This window comes from Pogona vitticeps, chromosome Z (genome assembly GCF_051106095.1).
Source record: "Pogona vitticeps strain Pit_001003342236 chromosome Z, PviZW2.1, whole genome shotgun sequence".
Classification (NCBI taxonomy): Eukaryota; Metazoa; Chordata; class Lepidosauria; order Squamata; family Agamidae; genus Pogona; species Pogona vitticeps.
Genome location: NC_135799.1, coordinates 1,163,230 through 1,181,544, shown reverse-complemented (window position 1 = coordinate 1,181,544; position 18,315 = coordinate 1,163,230). Strand labels below are relative to the sequence as shown.

Sequence of the window (18,315 nt, the reverse complement as noted above, 5' to 3'; positions counted from 1 at the left end):
TTCCGGGTTGACTTTGCATCACTTCTTCAATCCGAGATGTCAAATCTCCCACACCTTTCTGGCTCTTTCGTCACTCACGGGTTGGAATCCTATGGCACTTGACATAGGAGAAAGTGATCCCTGCAGATGTTCCCAGGGACTGCCGGCCAGCCAGTCCTCATCGGGCACCTGATTGTGCAATGGACAGTGCCACTGGTCGCATGGCTGCAAAGCTGCTGGCGGGGTTGGACTTCTGCCTTGGCCTGACATGTGGCAACTCTTGGAGCAACATGTTACGAAGGCGCAGCCATGCAACAGGATTTTGGTCAGGGAGTAAAAAGGAATTTGTTGTGTTTTAAATCCTTATATACCAGTGCTATAGTCTGCTAGTTTGGCAAAAATTATACAACACTCATATTGAGGGGTGTGTATGTGCCTTTGCAGTGTACCTGCCTTGCAAGGCAAGGCTCTAGAGCTATACAAAGAGACTTGCATGCCCTGCTATCTGTAGCTGCTTCTTACAGGGCACATTTTTCCCAGTGGGACACAGAAAACTGTTGGCATTGTCGTTATGTTTTTAACACAGACTTTTCTAGTTCATCTAGCGAATCGGAGCAATGTACAGTATATTTCCAAACATAAATCAGAACAGTCAAGAATTTCTCCACCATGCAGAAAAACGGAAAAGGCAATAAGACGACAGCCGTATGTTTTTAATTTATTTATTGTATTTATTGTATTTATACCCCGCCTATCTAGTCAAACGACCACTCTAGGTGGCTAGATTTTAAGCATCCTTCCTTACAAAAGCAGAGAATTAACGAGTATGGTTTTTTACACACTTACTTGAGCAAATATGGAATAAGACTTAGATTGGATGTCAGCTAACGCTGGCTCTTCCAGCTCCCTGGAAAGAAAATATGACAAGCGTCATCTCTATGTGGCTTAGTTTTGGATTGCTATCAGTTTTTAAATCCACTGGACTGAATTATCCATATTGTGTGAGAAAAAAAACATTAATCCTTTATTTCAAAGTGCAACTATCGTATGTCATATTCATAATTTTCTACAAACTTACTTTAAGGGCTTCCCCAGCCAGGTCTTTGACCAGAGGACAAAGGCCATCCTCGGACTCAAGGGAAAGGGTGCTTCAGCCGAGACGAGCAAGAACCGCATAGGCAGACGACAGGATCGCTACAGGGCCCAGACCGTTGGGTTCCAACGATGGTTATGGGACCCACTCTAGGAAGAAAATTCCATTTTTGTTCAGAGGACATCCTGAACCTCCTAGTGATGGGCTCTATAGAGCTAAACCATGAATCGTATGAAGGAGGAGGAGCACAAGATACCCTTCCTGCCAGACTCTATTGTACAGTCTATTGGCTCAGTCTCTTCTTTTCAAATGAACTTTCCCTTCAATTCAAGCACTGTCGTATTTCCATACCTCTGACTCTTGGGAAGAACCTTCCTTTTCATTGCTCGCTTATTCATGCCTAGCCACCAAAGAGGGCTCATGGAAGAACACACAAGATTTCACTATGAAAATAAATAAATAAATAAAATGAGACCTCGCTCATGTCCCACTAAGACATTCAGTGTCATACTAGGAGATACCTGCCCCTTGTCGCTCCTCCATGCCACACAGAAATACCCAGTAAGTAACATCCGGATGGCTCCCCACAGGTCTGCGGATCTGCCTTTTTCAGGTTCATGCAATCCAATCTAGTGCATCGTGTGTTATGAAACTTTGCATTATATTCTGAGTCACAAGGCATACCTAGGTAGCCACTGCCAATAGTGTCTAAATGCTATAAAAAAGTTCAAGTCAATCTCCAAACCAACACATTCCTTCACCTTAATTCGTCAGGAATTCCGAAGCATTTCTGATGCATGGATCAAGTAGCTTCCTGGTCTCCCATTTGTTCTCCATGATAAAGTATTAGAATCATAGAGTTGTAGAGCTGGAAGAGACTCAAGGATCATCTCGTCTAGCAGTTAAGTCCAGTTAAGTCCACTGGGGTAAGAAAATGGGAACCTGATAGGATTTATTTATTTACAGATATTTATTGGATTTCTATACTTTAATTAGATTTTTACCCCGCCCCCCCAGACAAAGTCTACTCGGGGCAGCTTACATACATAATAAAACATCGAAAATAGCAAATATCATAAAAATAATTTAAAACATAGTTTTAACACTTAATTTAAAGCATTGCCAAGATGAAATAATTAAACTACAAAGAATAAAGATCAGTTATTGACTGGAGGGAAGGTCTGCCTGAAGAGCCAAGTTTTTAAATGGCTTTTAAAAACACCCAGCGAGGGTGCTAGATGAATTTCTGTTGGGAGACTGTTCCATAACCGAGGGGCCACTGCCGAGAAGGCCCAGTTTCTTGTTCTTTCTTTCTGAGCCTCTCTCGGCATTAGGCCCCACAGTCGACCCTGCTGGCTATGTCGGGTGATTCAGGTAGCTCTAGGTGGCAGAAGATGATCTACCAAGTATCGAGGTCCAAAACCATTTAGGGCTTTGTATGTCATCATTAGCACTTTGAAGTCAATGCAGAAATGAATGGGCAGCCAATGCAAAGCAGCCGGGGGGGGGGGAGATATGCTGATATTTCCTCACCCCACTAAGAAGCCTGGCTGCCGCATTCTGCACCATCAATCTCAAAGGCAGCCCCACGTACAGTGTGTTACAATGGTCTAGTCTCCAGATTACGAGTGCATGGACAAGAGTAGTGAGGGCCCCCCATCAAGATACAGTCACAGCTGGGCAATCCGCCATAGATGGAAATAGGCAGAGCAGGCCACGGACGCCACCTTGGTTTCCATGGTAAGCGCCGGGTCCAGGTGTATCCCCAAGCTGTGATCCTTGCTCTTTGCGGTGAGAGTCATCCCCCCAAAAGAAAGGGAGTCACCCAAACCGCTAATGGAGGGACCATCCACCCTCAGGACCTCCATCTTGTCTGGGTTCAGCCTCAGCCCATTCAGCTGCATCCATTGCAGTACAGTCTCCAGGCAGCGCTGAAGGGACAGAACGGCATCCACTGAAGTAGGTGAAAAGGAGATGTAGAGCTGTGTGTCATCAGCATACTGATGGCACGAGGCTCCACACCTCTTGATGACCCCACCCAATGGCCTCATATAGATCAGTGGTCCCCAACCTTGGGCCTCCAGATGTTCTTGGACTTCAACTCCCAGAAATCCTGGCCTCAGAAGTGGTAGTGAAGGCTTCTGGGAGTTGTAGTCCAAGAACACCTGGAGGCCCAAGGTTGGGGACCACTGTTATAGATATTAAACAGCCTTGGGCAGATGATCAACCTCTGCGGGACACCACAATTGAGGCTCCACGGGGCCGAAACATTCTCCCCAAGCTGTACTCTCTGGGGACGGTCCTCCAAGAAGGATCGAAGCCAGGCAAATGCCAGGCCATCGATTCCCAACTCCGAGAGCCTCCCCAGGAGGATACCGTGGCCAACCGTATCAAACGCGGCTGAGATGTCAAGGAGGACCAACAAGGACATATTGCCCCTGTCGGCCTCCCTCAACAGGTCAACAGTGCGACCAGTGCCATTTCTGTGCCATAACGCGGCCTGAACCCAACTGAAATGGGTCCAGAGTGTTGGTTTTGTCCAAAAGCATCTGAAGTTGGTCTGCCACCACCCTCTCCACCACTTTGCTAAGGAAAGAAACATTGGCGACAGGCCTATAATTTCCAACATCAAATTTGGTTTCTTCCTAATGGGCCTAATGAGTGTTTCCTTGAGGGCAAGAGGAATCTTGTGTCATGTTCCCGGGGGTTACAACAGCTGAAGTCCAGTAAGGTCAGGAATACAAAAAATGCAACGCCGATATCCATTTACCAAACCAACTCACAGAACGTAGTCCAAGGTCAGAGTCCAGAGTCAAATACACAGCATAGTCCAGTGTCAGAGTCCAGAGTCAGGAACACAGTTCAAGCCAGAGGTTTTGACTCGTTGCTTCCACAGAGATTCTAGCTGACTAGGAGCTGTTTTATAGTAAAAACAGCTCCTTGAGCTGCTGGAAACCTTTCTATCCTGTCAATACTCAGGGCTAGTTGAACAGATGTTTCTGTGGACATCCTTCGAGCGATCCTCTGACCTTTTTGCCCTTAGTCTAACCCAAAGCCTGGCCTGAAGTTTGTCTGGAGGCAATTCAGGTGTTTCTGATTGCTCAGCATTCTCCTCAGCCTCAGTTAACCCTTCTGGTTCCAGGTCTTCAGCTGCACTCATGACACCTTGCCCTCTTGGAGAAACCCATTAATTATTGTGGTGGTCCATTCCGTTGTTACAGGCCTGGCTGCTTTGATTAGCGAGGCCAGGCAAGGGTCAAAGGAGGAGATGGTGGCCCGACAGCGATCAAGCGCTTTGTCCACCAAATCTGGCATCACAGGCTGATAGATATCGAGAATAACCGGGCAAGGCGGAGCGCTGGACATCTCTGCTCAATCCACTGTATTTAAAAAAGGAGAGAGGTCATGGCGGATGGCCTCCACTTTTGATTTTAAAAATGCTGCAAATTGGTCAGGTGAGATATTAGTGGGAGGCCCATCACCCAGACCAATTCCGGATAGATTGCGAACTATAAGGAAAATTTCCACCTGCTGATTGGAAGCTTTGCTTATCCGCTCAGCAAAGTGTGATCATCTGGCAGTCCTTACCTTAGCCAGGTAATGTTTAGTTGCGATCCTGACAGCTTTCTTATTGTAATCCGTCAGTTCCACTCTCCAGATGCACTCTAGCCGTCTCCTGTTTTGCTTCATTCCTCGTAGATCCTGGTTATACCAGGACCCTGGCCGAGCTCTGCTCCTGAGAGGGCATTTGGGAGCGATCATGTCTACGGCCTTAGTGGCGGCAGCAAGCCATCCATCCACCAGAGCTTCATCGGGGTGCCAGACAGCACAGCTGGAATCCCTCTCATGGTATCCTAGAATCTCAATGGATCCAGTAACCTTCGAGGGCGGACCATTGAAATAGGTCCATGCTCCCTGTGGAGAGGGAGTGCGATTGTGAGGTTACATTTTATTAGGTGGTGATCTGACCATGACAAGGGGACCGACACAAGGTCAGTCACCATCAGACCACACTTGCTCCATTCAGTGGAGAAGACCAGGTCTAGCATATGGCCGCCCACGTTGTGGGACCGTTGACATGTTGGGACATGTCCAAGGAAGTCATGGTTTCCAAGAACTCAAGGGCTGGACCGGAAACCTCTGCCTCCGCATGGATATTGAAGTCATCCAGGACCAAAAGCCTCGGTGACTCCAACAGTGCCGTGGAGACAAAGTCCACCAGCTCTGGAAGGGAGGTGTCAGGGTCGCGGGTAGTGCGGTAACCCAGCAAGATCCCAATACCATCCCTGGCCCCAATCCACACATGAAGGGCCTCCAAGCCCAGCTTCACCATCAAGGAGTGCCTCGTAACCTCCAAGGTATTTCTATAAGCAATGGCTACTCCCCCCCCTGCCCCTCCAGTCTACCCTGGTGCTGGACTGCATAACCAGGAGGTTGGCAAGGGTCAGAGGAACATCCCCTTCTCCATCCATCAAGGTCTCAGTTATGCACACTAGGTCTGCATCCACCTCCAGAATAAGATCTTGTATAAGCTGGGACTTATTGGACACAGACCTGGCATTCAACAACACCAGCTTTAGGCTCAGAGGACAGGAATCAAAACTCTTTGCTCTGGTGCAATTCCAACTCCTGTCCTCTGAAGATGCCAGCCAAGGAGACTGGTAAAGAACAATCTTCAGAAAAGGGCTAAAGAGTCCAAAAAAAACCCCACAACAAACATGCAAAAGTATTTAAACTTTAAAAAGAAATATATACAAAGTAAAAAAGCAAAATATGGCTGTAAATGTGTTGTTAACAGACAGAAAATTTTGTTCTCTCCCAGTTGTTTATAAAATCCATTGGTGGCTGTCATTGCTACATTGTTATTTTTCCGCTCTTCCAAGGACTTTCACCGGGCATCATAAAACCAAACACCTATGTTTCTCTATTCCTTTCTAATAACACTTTGTGTGAGATTTCTCCCAATATTTATATTCCTTTATTCTGCATAAGTCAGCAAAACCAAATCTTACCAAGGCTTGGGTTTCCCAGCCTCTGAGAAGCTCAGATGTTAAGGATCAAAGGATTTGGTCACCTCCGACCCAGTGCAGTCCAGGGCCTGAAGAGACCAGAGCTTGAAAAACCAAACATTCCATTCCTTCCAACAATCCCTGCCATTCCAGGGAATTGCATATATATGTATATATGTATGTATTCATGAACAGACACATATATGTGTGTGTGTGTGTTCATAAAAAAGAGAATAGGTTCATTGGTAGCCTATTTAAAACTCAATTGCTATTATTTTTGAGGGTAAATCCTTATAAAACAAAGGACAGCTTCTCTCTCTTCACTACTTGCTTTTCTTTTATCAGTTAGCCTTAGAACATCCATCCCGTTCTCTATTTACATTAATTTTGTAAAAGCTTCTATTGCACAATATATGCTTATTTTCATTTTTTTAGCACAAGGTTCCACGTCTATTTTGTGATATCTTTTAATTAGCGATGGAAGTAAAAAACATCACACTTCACAATGCACTGCACTTATTATCTTTTCTCTGATTTGCATTAGGTCAACATTTTGTTTATTCTTTCCAGCGCAAATCAGCACAAAATTGAATGAGCTCCTTATGCCTTCTTATCAGGAGCTCTAAATAAAGCTCTTTCCACATTACATAACTTTCTATGGTTTCCCCGCACTGTGAGTTCTTTGATGTGACCTAAGGTGACCACTCTGACTAAAGCTCTTTCCACATTCAGTGCATTTATGTGGTTTCTCCCCAGTGTGGGTCCTTTGATGTAACTTAAGGTCACCACTCTGACTAAAGCTCTTTCCACATTCCATGCATTTATGTGGTTTCTCCCCAGTGTGGGTCCTTTGATGTAACCTAAGGGTGCTACTGTGACTAAAGCTCTTTCCACATTCCATGCATTTATGTGGTTTCTCCCCAGTGTGGGTCCTTTGATGTACCCTAAGCTGACCACTTGAAAGAAAGCTCTTTCCACATTCCACGCATTTATGTGGTTTCTCCCCAGTGTGGGTCCTTTGATGTAACTGAAGGTCACCACTTTGACTAAAGCTCTTTCCACATTCCATGCATTTATGTGGTTTCTCTCCAGTGTGGGTCCTTTGATGTAACTTAAGGTCACCACTCAGACTAAAGCTCTTTCCACATTCCATGCATTTATGTGGTTTCTCCCCAGTGTGAGTCCTATTATGTGAATTAAGATGACTACTATTACTAAAGCTCTTTCCACATTCCATGCATTTATGTGGTTTCTCCCCAGTGTGAGTCCTATTATGTAAATTAAGATGACTAGTATTACTAAAGCTCTTTCCACATTCCATGCATTTATGTGGTTTCTCCCCAGTGTGAGTCCTATTATGTAAATTAAGATGACTACTATTACTAAAGCTCTTTCCACATTCCATGCATTTATGTGGTTTCTCCCCAGTGTGAGTCCTATTATGTGAATTAAGATGACTACTATTACTAAAGCTCTTTCCACATTCCATGCATTTATGTGGTTTCTCCCCAGTGTGGGTCCTTTGATGTAACCTAAGGTTACCACTCTGAATAAAGCTCTTTCCACATTCCATGCATTTATGTGGTTTATCCCCAGTGTGAGTCCTATTATGTGAATTAAGATGACTACTATTACTAAAGCTCTTTCCACATTCCATGCATTTATGTGGTTTCTCCCCAGTGTGGGTCCTTTGATGTAACCTAAGGGTGCTACTGTGACTAAAGCTCTTTCCACATTCCATGCATTTATGTGGTTTCTCCCCAGTGTGGGTCCTTTGATGTACCCTAAGCTGACCACTTGAAAGAAAGCTCTTTCCACATTCCACGCATTTATGTGGTTTCTCCCCAGTGTGGGTCCTTTGATGTAACTGAAGGTCACCACTTTGACTAAAGCTCTTTCCACATTCCATGCATTTATGTGGTTTCTCTCCAGTGTGGGTCCTTTGATGTAACTTAAGGTCACCACTCAGACTAAAGCTCTTTCCACATTCCATGCATTTATGTGGTTTCTCCCCAGTGTGAGTCCTATTATGTGAATTAAGATGACTACTATTACTAAAGCTCTTTCCACATTCCATGCATTTATGTGGTTTCTCCCCAGTGTGAGTCCTATTATGTAAATTAAGATGACTAGTATTACTAAAGCTCTTTCCACATTCCATGCATTTATGTGGTTTCTCCCCAGTGTGAGTCCTATTATGTAAATTAAGATGACTACTATTACTAAAGCTCTTTCCACATTCCATGCATTTATGTGGTTTCTCCCCAGTGTGAGTCCTATTATGTGAATTAAGATGACTACTATTACTAAAGCTCTTTCCACATTCCATGCATTTATGTGGTTTCTCCCCAGTGTGGGTCCTTTGATGTAACCTAAGGTTACCACTCTGAATAAAGCTCTTTCCACATTCCATGCATTTATGTGGTTTATCCCCAGTGTGAGTCCTATTATGTGAATTAAGATGACTACTATTACTAAAGCTCTTTCCACATTCCATGCATTTATGTGGTTTCTCCCCAGTGTGGGTCCTTTGATGTAACCTAAGGTTACCACTGTTACTAAAGCTCTTTCCACATTCGATGCATTTATGTGGTTTCTCTCCAGTGTGGGTCCTTTGATGTGAACGCAGATTTCTTCTCTCGCTGAAACCCTTTTCACATTCCATGTTTTTGTATGATTTCTCCCCAGGATGAGTTCTTCAAACTGAACTGGTCTGAAGCTGTCTTCACACTTCAGGCATTCAATCCGTTTCTCCTTTAGCTCATGGGTTTTTTCTAAGCTTTTCTTCCCAGCTTCACACTTGACTCTTTTCAGGGACAGAAGAAGAGACTCTGTATAATTCTGGCCATCATGTTTGTTACCTGATAGAGAAAAAAAAGATGTCTTGAGAATATAGCACAGAGCAGGATCTAACTGGAGGTTAAACCAAAGAGTTTGCTCTGTCTTTGACTCCTTTGAAAGGCATATGTCTCCTGAAGGCTTTACTGGCAACATTTGAAAAATTAGCTGTATTGGGAAAACAGCATGGACTCCCCTTGCCTGAATTGATACTTCCAAAGGGACAGGGATGGGAAAATATAGTTGATTAATATTAACCAGTATCCAAAATACTATTAAACATGGGCCATCAAGTCAATTCTGACTGATGGCTACCCTTTTTTGGAGGGTTTCTAGGTAGAGAATACTCAAAAGTTGTTCCCCATTCCCTGTTTCTGGGACCTTGCAGTTTCCCGAGGGCCACACAAGCTGACCTTACCCGTGGGAGACACAGCAGGGAACCTCTGGTTCTGCAACCAGATATTTAAACTTTTTATTCATCAGCATATAAAAGTTAGTTTAGGAGAGATTATATATGTATGCATCTAGTGATTGTGATTTAGAGTTTGTAAAACAGACATAGGGTTAATAAAAGTAGCAGATCACACATTGGTGAATATGGACTTTAAGGGTACATGTGATTACAAAGAAGCTAGGAGTTGGAGGTTACGTACAGGAATTTTATGTCAAAATATTCGTACAGATCAGGTCACTGAGAAATACAGTAAATGTAGGTCTTCAACATACTCACATAGGAATGGACGTTTGATCAGGTAGGCAGGGTAGAAATACAATCAATCAATCAATCAATCAATAGGAAAGCCGAAGAAGCAAACTGCGTGTAGGTCAGCCAGATCCCAAAGGTGATTCACTGGGTAAGGTTGAGGCTGCCGTAGCCACGGGCAGGCGCCTGGGACTGTCGGGGCTGAAGTTGGTATAAAAGCAGCTCAGGCAGAGCATTCGTTGCTGCACCTTTGCTTAAGGGCGGTCAGGCTGACAGTGGGATCGTGAGCAAAAAAGTCATTATATGCTCTGTACATGCTTTTATAGTGAAGTTAAGCTACAGTGGAACCTCTACTTAAGAACGTCCCTACTTAAGAACAATCCAACTTAAGAACAGCTCTGTTCACTAAATTTTGCTTCTACTTGAGAACGGAGCACCAAGATAAGAACGGGGAAAAAAAACTTTCCTGCCCTTTTTTAACCTTAGGTCATTTTAGGCAGATCTCTTAGATTTTAAAAAAGTCTCCCCCTAGTGGTAGAGATTAACCGGCTTTGCATTAGTTCCTATGGGAACTAATGCTTCAGCGTAGAAATGTGCCTGTACATAAGGACAAAAAACAGCCGGAACGGATTAATCAGTTTTCAATGCATTCCTATGGGAAATTTTGCTTCAACTTAAGAACGTTTCAACTTAAGAACACCATTCCAATACGGATCAAGTTCTTAAGTAGAGGTTCCACTGTAGTTTCTATGGACGGAAAAGAGCAGATACAGATTAAATGGTTTTCAATGCATTCCTATGGGAAATGTAGATTCGACATAAGAACTTTTCGACTTGAGAACTGCCTTCCAATACGGATTAAGTTCTTAAGTAGAGACTCCACTGTATTTAAATTAGATGTTTAAATACAAAGTATTGTTATAATTACGTTTGCCTGCAATAGGTTTTTGCATCCAGAGAGAAAGACAAAGCACGGAGTTTCTGTCAGGTCTCCCCCATTCCTTCCAGAATGGAAACATCTACGCTTCCACCAAGGGCACTGTTTGTGTCCACATCTCAAAAGTTTCTTGAAATTTTACAACATAAACATATATTAGAGAAAACGAAGAAAGATTTTACGGAAATATGGAGGATAAGTCGTAAGAGAGGGTAGTAAGGAAAGCCTAATTTGATGTACTATGAAATGTGTAACAAAGGGTTACTACCTAAAAGTATTTTTTCTTTAGGATGAAACCAATAAAGGAAGATTTGAAAGACTGGCAAAACATAATTAACAGATTTTGAAATGGTGATGAAAAAGCAAGGACTAATAAAAAGTACTGGCATTAATACCAGAAACTAGGAGGATTAGGTTGGCCAAGGAGTGGGGAACTAGCACCTCATGGGATTTGGAGTCTCTCCCTCTCTTAATGCAGCCTAAATAGCACTGGCCTTTTTTGCAGCCACATCACACTTTTGGCTCATCTTTGACGTGATCTAAAACGATTCCAAGGTCCTTCTCGCTCCTAGTACTGCTGAGCAAGTTATCCCCCATCTTGTAATGTTGTGAAATAGCATGGGAAACCATGGAACCCAGAGACACTCCAGAGGCCAAAAGGTCAAGAGGTGGAGCAGGACTCACCCAGCACCACTACCGTTCACAGAGCGACATCCCACAAGGGGAAATCCTAGAAGCTGACAGTCCGACAATCCACTGCTTCTCTTCCAAACCCAAGGCAAAGGTCAGGGCTGTTTTTCAGCAAATGTGGATGGCAGGGAGCAGAAGAGAGGGTGTCCTGCACAGACCATCTTCACTGCTCCCAGTCCTGCTGTCAATATTCAGGCTGCCCTTTCCTATGGGGAGCCTGGCAACTTTTTCTCCTGCTGGCAACACATTGGACCTTTTTCGAATTGTGGCTACAGAAGCACAATATCCCACATTCAGACTGTCGGGTTATATAAAATAAGCCAAATAAAACAGAACCTGAATTTTACAGCCATGAACATTCAGTACAGAGACCATGTACACAGTGTCAGCAGGTGTGCCCGACAAGGACATTGGAATACACTACTTAAGGGTGAAGATGATGATGTCAGGTCTCTGACCACCAACTGGACAGTGTGGTAGTCTATATGGCCACTGGGTCATGACTTTTTTCTCTTGGCTCATGCAGAGGGTTGCGGAGTGTTTTGCTGTTGCTGCTGTATATAAATGGAAATAGACTTAGTTGCTAGAAGTCTAGTCTCTCTGACTGATTTTCTTGACTGCTGGGACTGGAACAAGGAGCTTTGGCAAGAGGAGCTGCTAAAAAACTGCACCACTCTGACATAAACACTACTGTGGGTGATGAAGAGTTCTGGAGGTCTCCAAAGCTTACACACCAGGCTGGAATTTCAGTTGGCCCTAATGAAGGAAAGCTTACCCACACGACCACCAACCGCTATGTGCACAGAACAGACCTCCTCGGCCTTTGCTTTTTCATTTACTTTCTTCCCATACACACTAAGGTAAAGATCACTTGGAATTTACAAGGTGAAATTAAAATGAATTTGGATAAGTTGAGGAACGAGGTAAGTCAAAAGATAAAGTAATACAGTGGTGCCTCGCAAGACGGGCGTTCCGTTTCATGACAAAACCACTTGATGTCGACTCTTTTGCAATCACAAAAACGATCTCAAAACGACTTCCGGCTTGACGTCGCGATGAGACAGCAGCAGGAGGACAGAGCTCTGTCCCCCTGGGCTGAATTCTGACCTTGTTTGGGACACCATAGGGTGTCGGAACCACCCTGGAGTGGTGGTGAACTGGGGGGGGGGTAAGCCTGTTGATCGTGGGGGGCGGGGCGGCAGCCGCCCCGTTTGATCCAGGAAACTCCCTAATCAGCCAACGGGCAGAAACAAGCAGCCTTCGGCTCGCTTGCAAGTCATAGACAGCCGGCTAAAAGAAGCAAGAGCATCAGCTTTCTGGCATCGTTGTTTACTGGGTGAGACTTTTTCAACTAATTGCTTATACCCCTGGAGGAAATAATTCTTATATATGGGGGAAAAAAGAATTGCTATCTCATCTCAGAAACTATAAAGCGGCAAAAAATCTGGAGAGAGGGATAGCTGATGGAAATGAAATAACTTTTAAAAATACACATTAAGAATATTGCAGTTTGGCGTTGTGAAGCTTGAGAAATTTTCCTGTGAGTCATATTTGATAAATCTGGACTCTATTTTGACTGCCTGGAATCTTTTGGCACGGAGCCTAGGAGCGGTGGCCTTGAGCACTCTGCGGTTATTTCCTTTTGACTTTCTTTGTGCTTGGCTGGGAAATTAACCCTAAAGTGGACCTTTAAGGCCATCAGGCCGCAGATACAAATATTGAGGGCATTTTGAGGGTCCAAATTTGGTTCAGGCCTATTTAGCCAAAGTGGATTTTTAGAAATGACTCTGGAAACTTTGAATATCTGTTTATAACCATTTGGGCAGCGGAAACAGAATGGCACAACAAAGACAATTTTGGAATAAAATAAAATGTACCCTTCAGACAATATTGGAAACAGTGACATCTCATTATCAAGAGGCCAAATTATCCAATCAACATCAGAAGGACTACAGTCCGCAAACAACAGGGAACAACACAGAAGGAAATGGGAGTAACTTAGACGATGTATCTCAATCAAAGCAGCAGTTGGAGGAAATTAATCTAAGAGAAACATCAGTCTTGGACCAGAGGAGCGCACTACGGGAAAACAAAGGGGGAAAAACAGCAAAATTAACCAAAAAAAGCCTGGAAGACCCACTGAAGATAAATCAAGCATATAAAGAGTTAGTAGACATAAATCAGATCTACAAAATGGTTTCAGAGGACATGAAAGATGACAGAATGCTTAGAGACACAGAAATTTTAAATGAGAAGAGAGAAATTAGAGAGGGAATTACCTAGAAAGATGAAAAAGGGAAAATAAGGAAGGGCCCCTTAATACTGAAAACATGTATATATTTACAATCTGGAAATGTAAAAGGGTATATTCGGTATATTAAAAAAGAGAATTAAATTGAAATAAGGGAGCCCTAATCAGGGTAAAGATGTAATATGGTGGTCTTTTATTTTAGGTAAACTAAACTAGATATAAAGCTGGGTCATGGATCTGGAACCATTTTCAATAAGAATGTTACTAGAAGATCTTGAGAATTTTAGATAATATGAGAGTAATATTATGATAGTAGTCATATTATGTACTAAAATTTGTATATGAATGGTTTGAATGTTTGAAAGATGTTTGGAATTTGGGGGGATAACCGGGAAGATACCGAGATGTAAAAAACATATAATTGTAAGCAAACATGTAACACGATGTTTGACAAGCACAAAACAATGTAGATAGATTGAAAAACCAATAAAATGTTTATTTAAAAAAACGATCTCAAAACGATGTTTCCTATCGGGGAATTTCACTTTGCGATGATCGGTTCCCTGCTTCAGGAACCGATCTTCGCAAAGTGACAATTTTTGCACAGCAGATTGGCAGTTTCAAAATGGCCACCGGGTAAATAAAATGGCTCCCCGCTGTTTTCTGGGATGGATTCCTCGCAAGACAGCCACCGAAAATGGCCGCCGCTATGGGGGATCTTTGCTGGACAGTAAGTTTCCAGCCCATCAGAACGCATTAACCGGGTTTTAATGCGTTTCTATGGCCTTTTAAATTTCACTTTACGATGTTTTTGTTTTACAGCGATTTCGCTGAAACAAATTAACGTCGTAATGCGAGGCACCACTGTATAAAACATGAAACATTTTGTGGTTTTGCTCTCCTCCATCTTTCCCTCTCCAACAATCCCCACATGCAGGAGTGAATTCTTCACTTCACCCTCTTGGATCCCAAAAGAGGAAAGGAGAAATTCAGGGGAGGCCCCATGCCTGTCTCTCGAGGGTTGGAATCTCACCGACAGCACCTGCTGTTGGTGACCACTGGGTTGAGCGAAGCAGGACTGGGAACCAAAAAAAAAAACTCTGCACATGTTCATAGAGGCACTGCTGCAGACAGTAAAACTGGGACCCACGCAAGCCGGTTCGAACCCACACTCAGCCATAGAACTGACAGTGTGTGCTTCCTTTCACAGACCAGAGGTTGCCAGAACTGGGCAGGAAGTTGACAGAAGGAAGTTGACTGGCTGGAAGGAAGTTGACAGAAAAGACTCAAAGTGAACCTCAGAATATAGGGATTTCACACCAACTCAGTCCTTTGCACTGTCACACCCATCTCGGTGGCCCCTCTTGCCCTCACCAGGCACCATGGAAGGTCTGGTAGAAGGCGTTCTCCAAATGCTCCTGATGCTTCCTGCAATTGGGCTAAAATTCTCTGAAATACTGATGTAATTCAGGATTAGCGTCCTGCTAATGATAGGGTTACTGTTTAATAAATAAAGAAACACAGTGGTGCTTCTGGTCCCAAAGAATGAAAGAGATCTCACCTGCTATTCAAGTTTTCGGGGGGCTTCAGAATTGGATTCTTGTCTTTTAATCCAGAGAAACGCCGGAGAGCATCAGCTGAGTCTCACCTCGTCCTTGGGAGAAAAAAATAAAAACAAATAATTCTGGAGCCTTCTCAGATGGATAAAACCAAAAACTTTCCCTTAGCATAGAAGCCTTTGTCTTTTTGACAATCTGGAGAATTCAATTCTTCAAAAAATACCTCCAGGTTATGAGTTGGGGGGGGGGGGAATTGTGTGCTTCTATACCCATGATTCCAAAAGCCAGAAAATAGTCCAAAACTGCTGCACAATCTCGTGCCCGCTTTGCCAGCTGGAAAAGGAGGCCGAGCCAGACAGAGGAAAGGGAGGCTGAGGGGTGGCCACAGCCAAGGCAGCCGTCCAGAGGGTCTACAGCAGGGGGTCCCCCCAACCTTGGGCCTCCAGATGTTCTTGGACTTCCACTCCCAGAAATCCTGGCCAGCAGAGGGGGTGGTGAAGGCTTCTGGGAGTTGCAGTCCAAGAACATCTGGAGGCCAGAGGTTGGGGACCCCTGGACTCTGCAGGAGACCCTCTTCTGCTCTTTGCCCTTCACAGCCCTGACCATGCCTTTGTGTCTGGGGGAGGAGTGGTCACTTGATGAAAAGGGGAGTCAGATTCTGGGATGTTCCCTCACGTGGTGTCACTCTGGGAACGGCAGGGGTGCTGGGGGGACAGACTCCTGTTCAGCCCCCTCGACCCTCAGCCTGTGGAGTGTTTCAGGTTTCCATTAATTCCCCGTACTATTTCACAGAGACATGAAAAACCGGAAAGAGGCTATGCAGAAGAATGTGGTGGTCCGGCACCCCCTGTGTGATGATGACACACAACTTCCGCCTGCTTTCTAAGACCCTCTAGGAGGCCCTTCGCTCAGCCTCTCAGGCCCCAAGGTCTGACCATCCAGCCGACCATCATCCCCTGCGCCAACGAAAGCAGAAAGACATAAAGAAGCAAAGAGGAGGAAAGTAATTTTGAATGAATGAATGCATGAATTCTAAGCTAATTAAGAATCTAATGACTGAATTTCCTGCCTCTAAGAAAGTCTCTTCCTGGAAACCAAGAGGAGATTCAGACAATTTCCTGAGAATATTTTTTAACCCAAAATCATCAGCAGCAAACCTCACAGAAGACTCCACACACACGCGCACACACACACAGTTTTCCTAGTGTAGGAAACGGGCAGCCCCTCTCCCCCCAGGGGCTCTCCTGCCCCCCCATTGCTGTGGGTGGGAAAAGCACTGGGGGGATTGAGGGTCTGAGTTCAGGTCAGGGCCTGGAGAGGAGGAAAGGGGGCGGGGGGCTCTCTTCCCATCACTTTCTTCCCATCCTGAGAAGCTGGGAGAGATTTTGCTTGGGGGGGGCTGTCCAAGTGCTCCTGTCTCTCCCTCTCTCTCTCTCTCTCTGTCTCACACACACACACACACACACACACACACACAGTTTTCCTAGTGTAGGAAATGGGCAGCCGACCCCGTCTTCTCCCTCCTCCAAGCCCCATTTTTTGGGGGCCCCTCCTCCTCCCCCACCCCCTACACCCACCCCCTTGCAGCCCCCTCCCACTTTTTCTCCCCCCCACAAAAAAGGCCCCCATTTCCCACTTGGGCCTTTCCACGAAATTCCCCCCAACAAATAGGGTTTCCTGGCGGGGGCGTCATGCTCAGACTTCAGCTGGAGAAGGTCGGGGGGAGGAGGGGAAAACAACCACAACAACGGAAGGGGGGCGGGGAGAGAGAGGTGAGCCTGAGGGGGCTCAGCGGGGAAAGCACACTAACATGCACAAACACAAAAGGGGGGCTGGGGGGGGCTTGCTCAGGGGTGTGTGTGTGTCCCTCCTGCCCCTTCAGAGTATCAAGATCTTGGCCCTGACTTCCCACAGAGACACAACCCCCCCCTCTCTCTCTCTCACACACACACACACGGAAAGGCCCCTTCTGGCCCCCCACAAGCGCTTGAGACCATCTTTCTACAGACCCCCCCACACCCACTGCTCTCTCTCTCTCCTTCCCTCCAATAAAGGCCCCCAAATCGCCCCCACCTCCATCCGGATCTCCAGGCGGGGAAAGAGGCCGGAAGAAACAGGGAGGAAAAGTGGGGGGGAGGAGGGAGCGAGGGAAGGAGGGGGCACATCCACTTCCGGTTCCGGTGGGGGGGAGACACAGCCCCGGAAGCAGCCCCCTCCTCTAGGACTATCCTAGCTCTACGTTCGCCCCCTCTCTTTCCTCCCCTCCCCCCTCAGCCTTTTCGCGTCCTGCTCATCCTCATCCTCCTCATCCCTCGGGTGATTGCTTAATAAACAGTCTTTAAGAGGAGGGGGGCGAGGGCAGCGACCCGCAGAAGGATGGAAGGATGGAGGGGGGGAGAGAGAGCCCCCCATACCTCCTCTTCTCCTCCCATCCTTTCCTTCAGTCCTGAGAAGCCGGGAGGGGGTCGGGGGCCACGAATGGGTGGGGGCGCTATCCATGGGCATCTCTTACACGCACATACACACACACACACAGAGACACCCCTACTAACTCCTCTGCCCCCCCTCTTCCAGCACCCCTTCGTGGACCAAAGGGGGGAATGGGCAGGAGGAGCCGATCCCAGGGGAAACAAGCCTCCCTCCCCGGGGGGGGAGAGTATGGGGGGGACCACCATGGCTTTCCTGCCCTCCAGACCAGGAGCGATGCCCGTGAAGGCGCCACGATCCGCAACCTCCCCGGAACCCGGCTTCTCGGATGGGGGTTCGAAGGGGGGGCAAGGAAACCACCCAAAACCCATCAGAAATGGGAAAAACAAAAACCAGACTTCCCAAGACCCATCAAAGCACAGAAACATAACACCCCCCAGCTCAAAACCATGCTGTAAAAACACCCAGAACATTTTTTAAAAGCAGGATACAGCACCTTACCTTGCCCCAAACATTTAATGAAACCAGAAAGATTGCTAGGCAATCCGTAATCAAATCTCCAGAGTTAGCCTTACAAGTCACTTTACGGAAGGGCTCAGGCAAATCTACTTTATACACCTTTTATAAGCTACGTGTTAGATGGCCAGAATATCACACTAGAGGAAAAATTAACAAAAAAACTTCAGGCAGCCAAAGGAATAAAAGCTCCCCAGCCCCCCCCATTAATTTATTTATTGAGGGAGAACCTTTCATAGATATTGAGGAGTAGCAACATTATTATCAGCCTCTGAGGCTCTATCATTTGGGGGGATCATGAGTCAGGTTGAAA

The 18,315-nt window shown here is 45.5% G+C and overlaps 1 protein-coding gene, 1 long non-coding RNA gene and 1 pseudogene across 10 annotated transcripts in view; 1 reads left to right on the top strand and 2 right to left on the bottom strand.

The window, feature by feature from the left end:
* LOC144585057 (uncharacterized) overlaps positions 1-18,315 on the top strand; it is a 115,703-nt pseudogene that overhangs the window by 78,569 nt on the left and 18,819 nt on the right. The window lies entirely within an intron of this gene.
* LOC144585097 (uncharacterized) lies at positions 688-3,142 on the bottom strand. The gene is made up of 2 exons (XR_013539589.1): positions 1,058-3,142; positions 688-886 (listed from the first exon to the last, which is right to left on the bottom strand). It is a non-coding gene; the product is annotated as an uncharacterized LOC144585097 (long non-coding RNA).
* The window catches only part of LOC144585061 (uncharacterized), a 47,770-nt gene continuing 35,242 nt past the window's right edge, over positions 5,788-18,315 (bottom strand). For 2 of the 8 annotated variants that reach the window (XM_078382513.1, XM_078382516.1), the window contains exons 3-5: positions 15,062-15,154; positions 9,650-13,328; positions 5,788-8,942 (exon numbers count right to left, since the gene is read on the bottom strand). In XM_078382513.1, coding sequence (XP_078238639.1) covers positions 6,737-8,746 — 2,010 coding nt within the window. In that variant the 5' untranslated portion in view covers positions 8,747-8,942; positions 9,650-13,328; positions 15,062-15,154 and the 3' untranslated portion in view covers positions 5,788-6,736. The remainder of the gene's footprint in view (positions 8,943-9,649; positions 13,329-15,061; positions 15,155-18,315) is intronic. The other 6 variants (XM_078382515.1, XM_078382518.1, XM_078382517.1 and 3 more) reach the window with 3 other exon arrangements.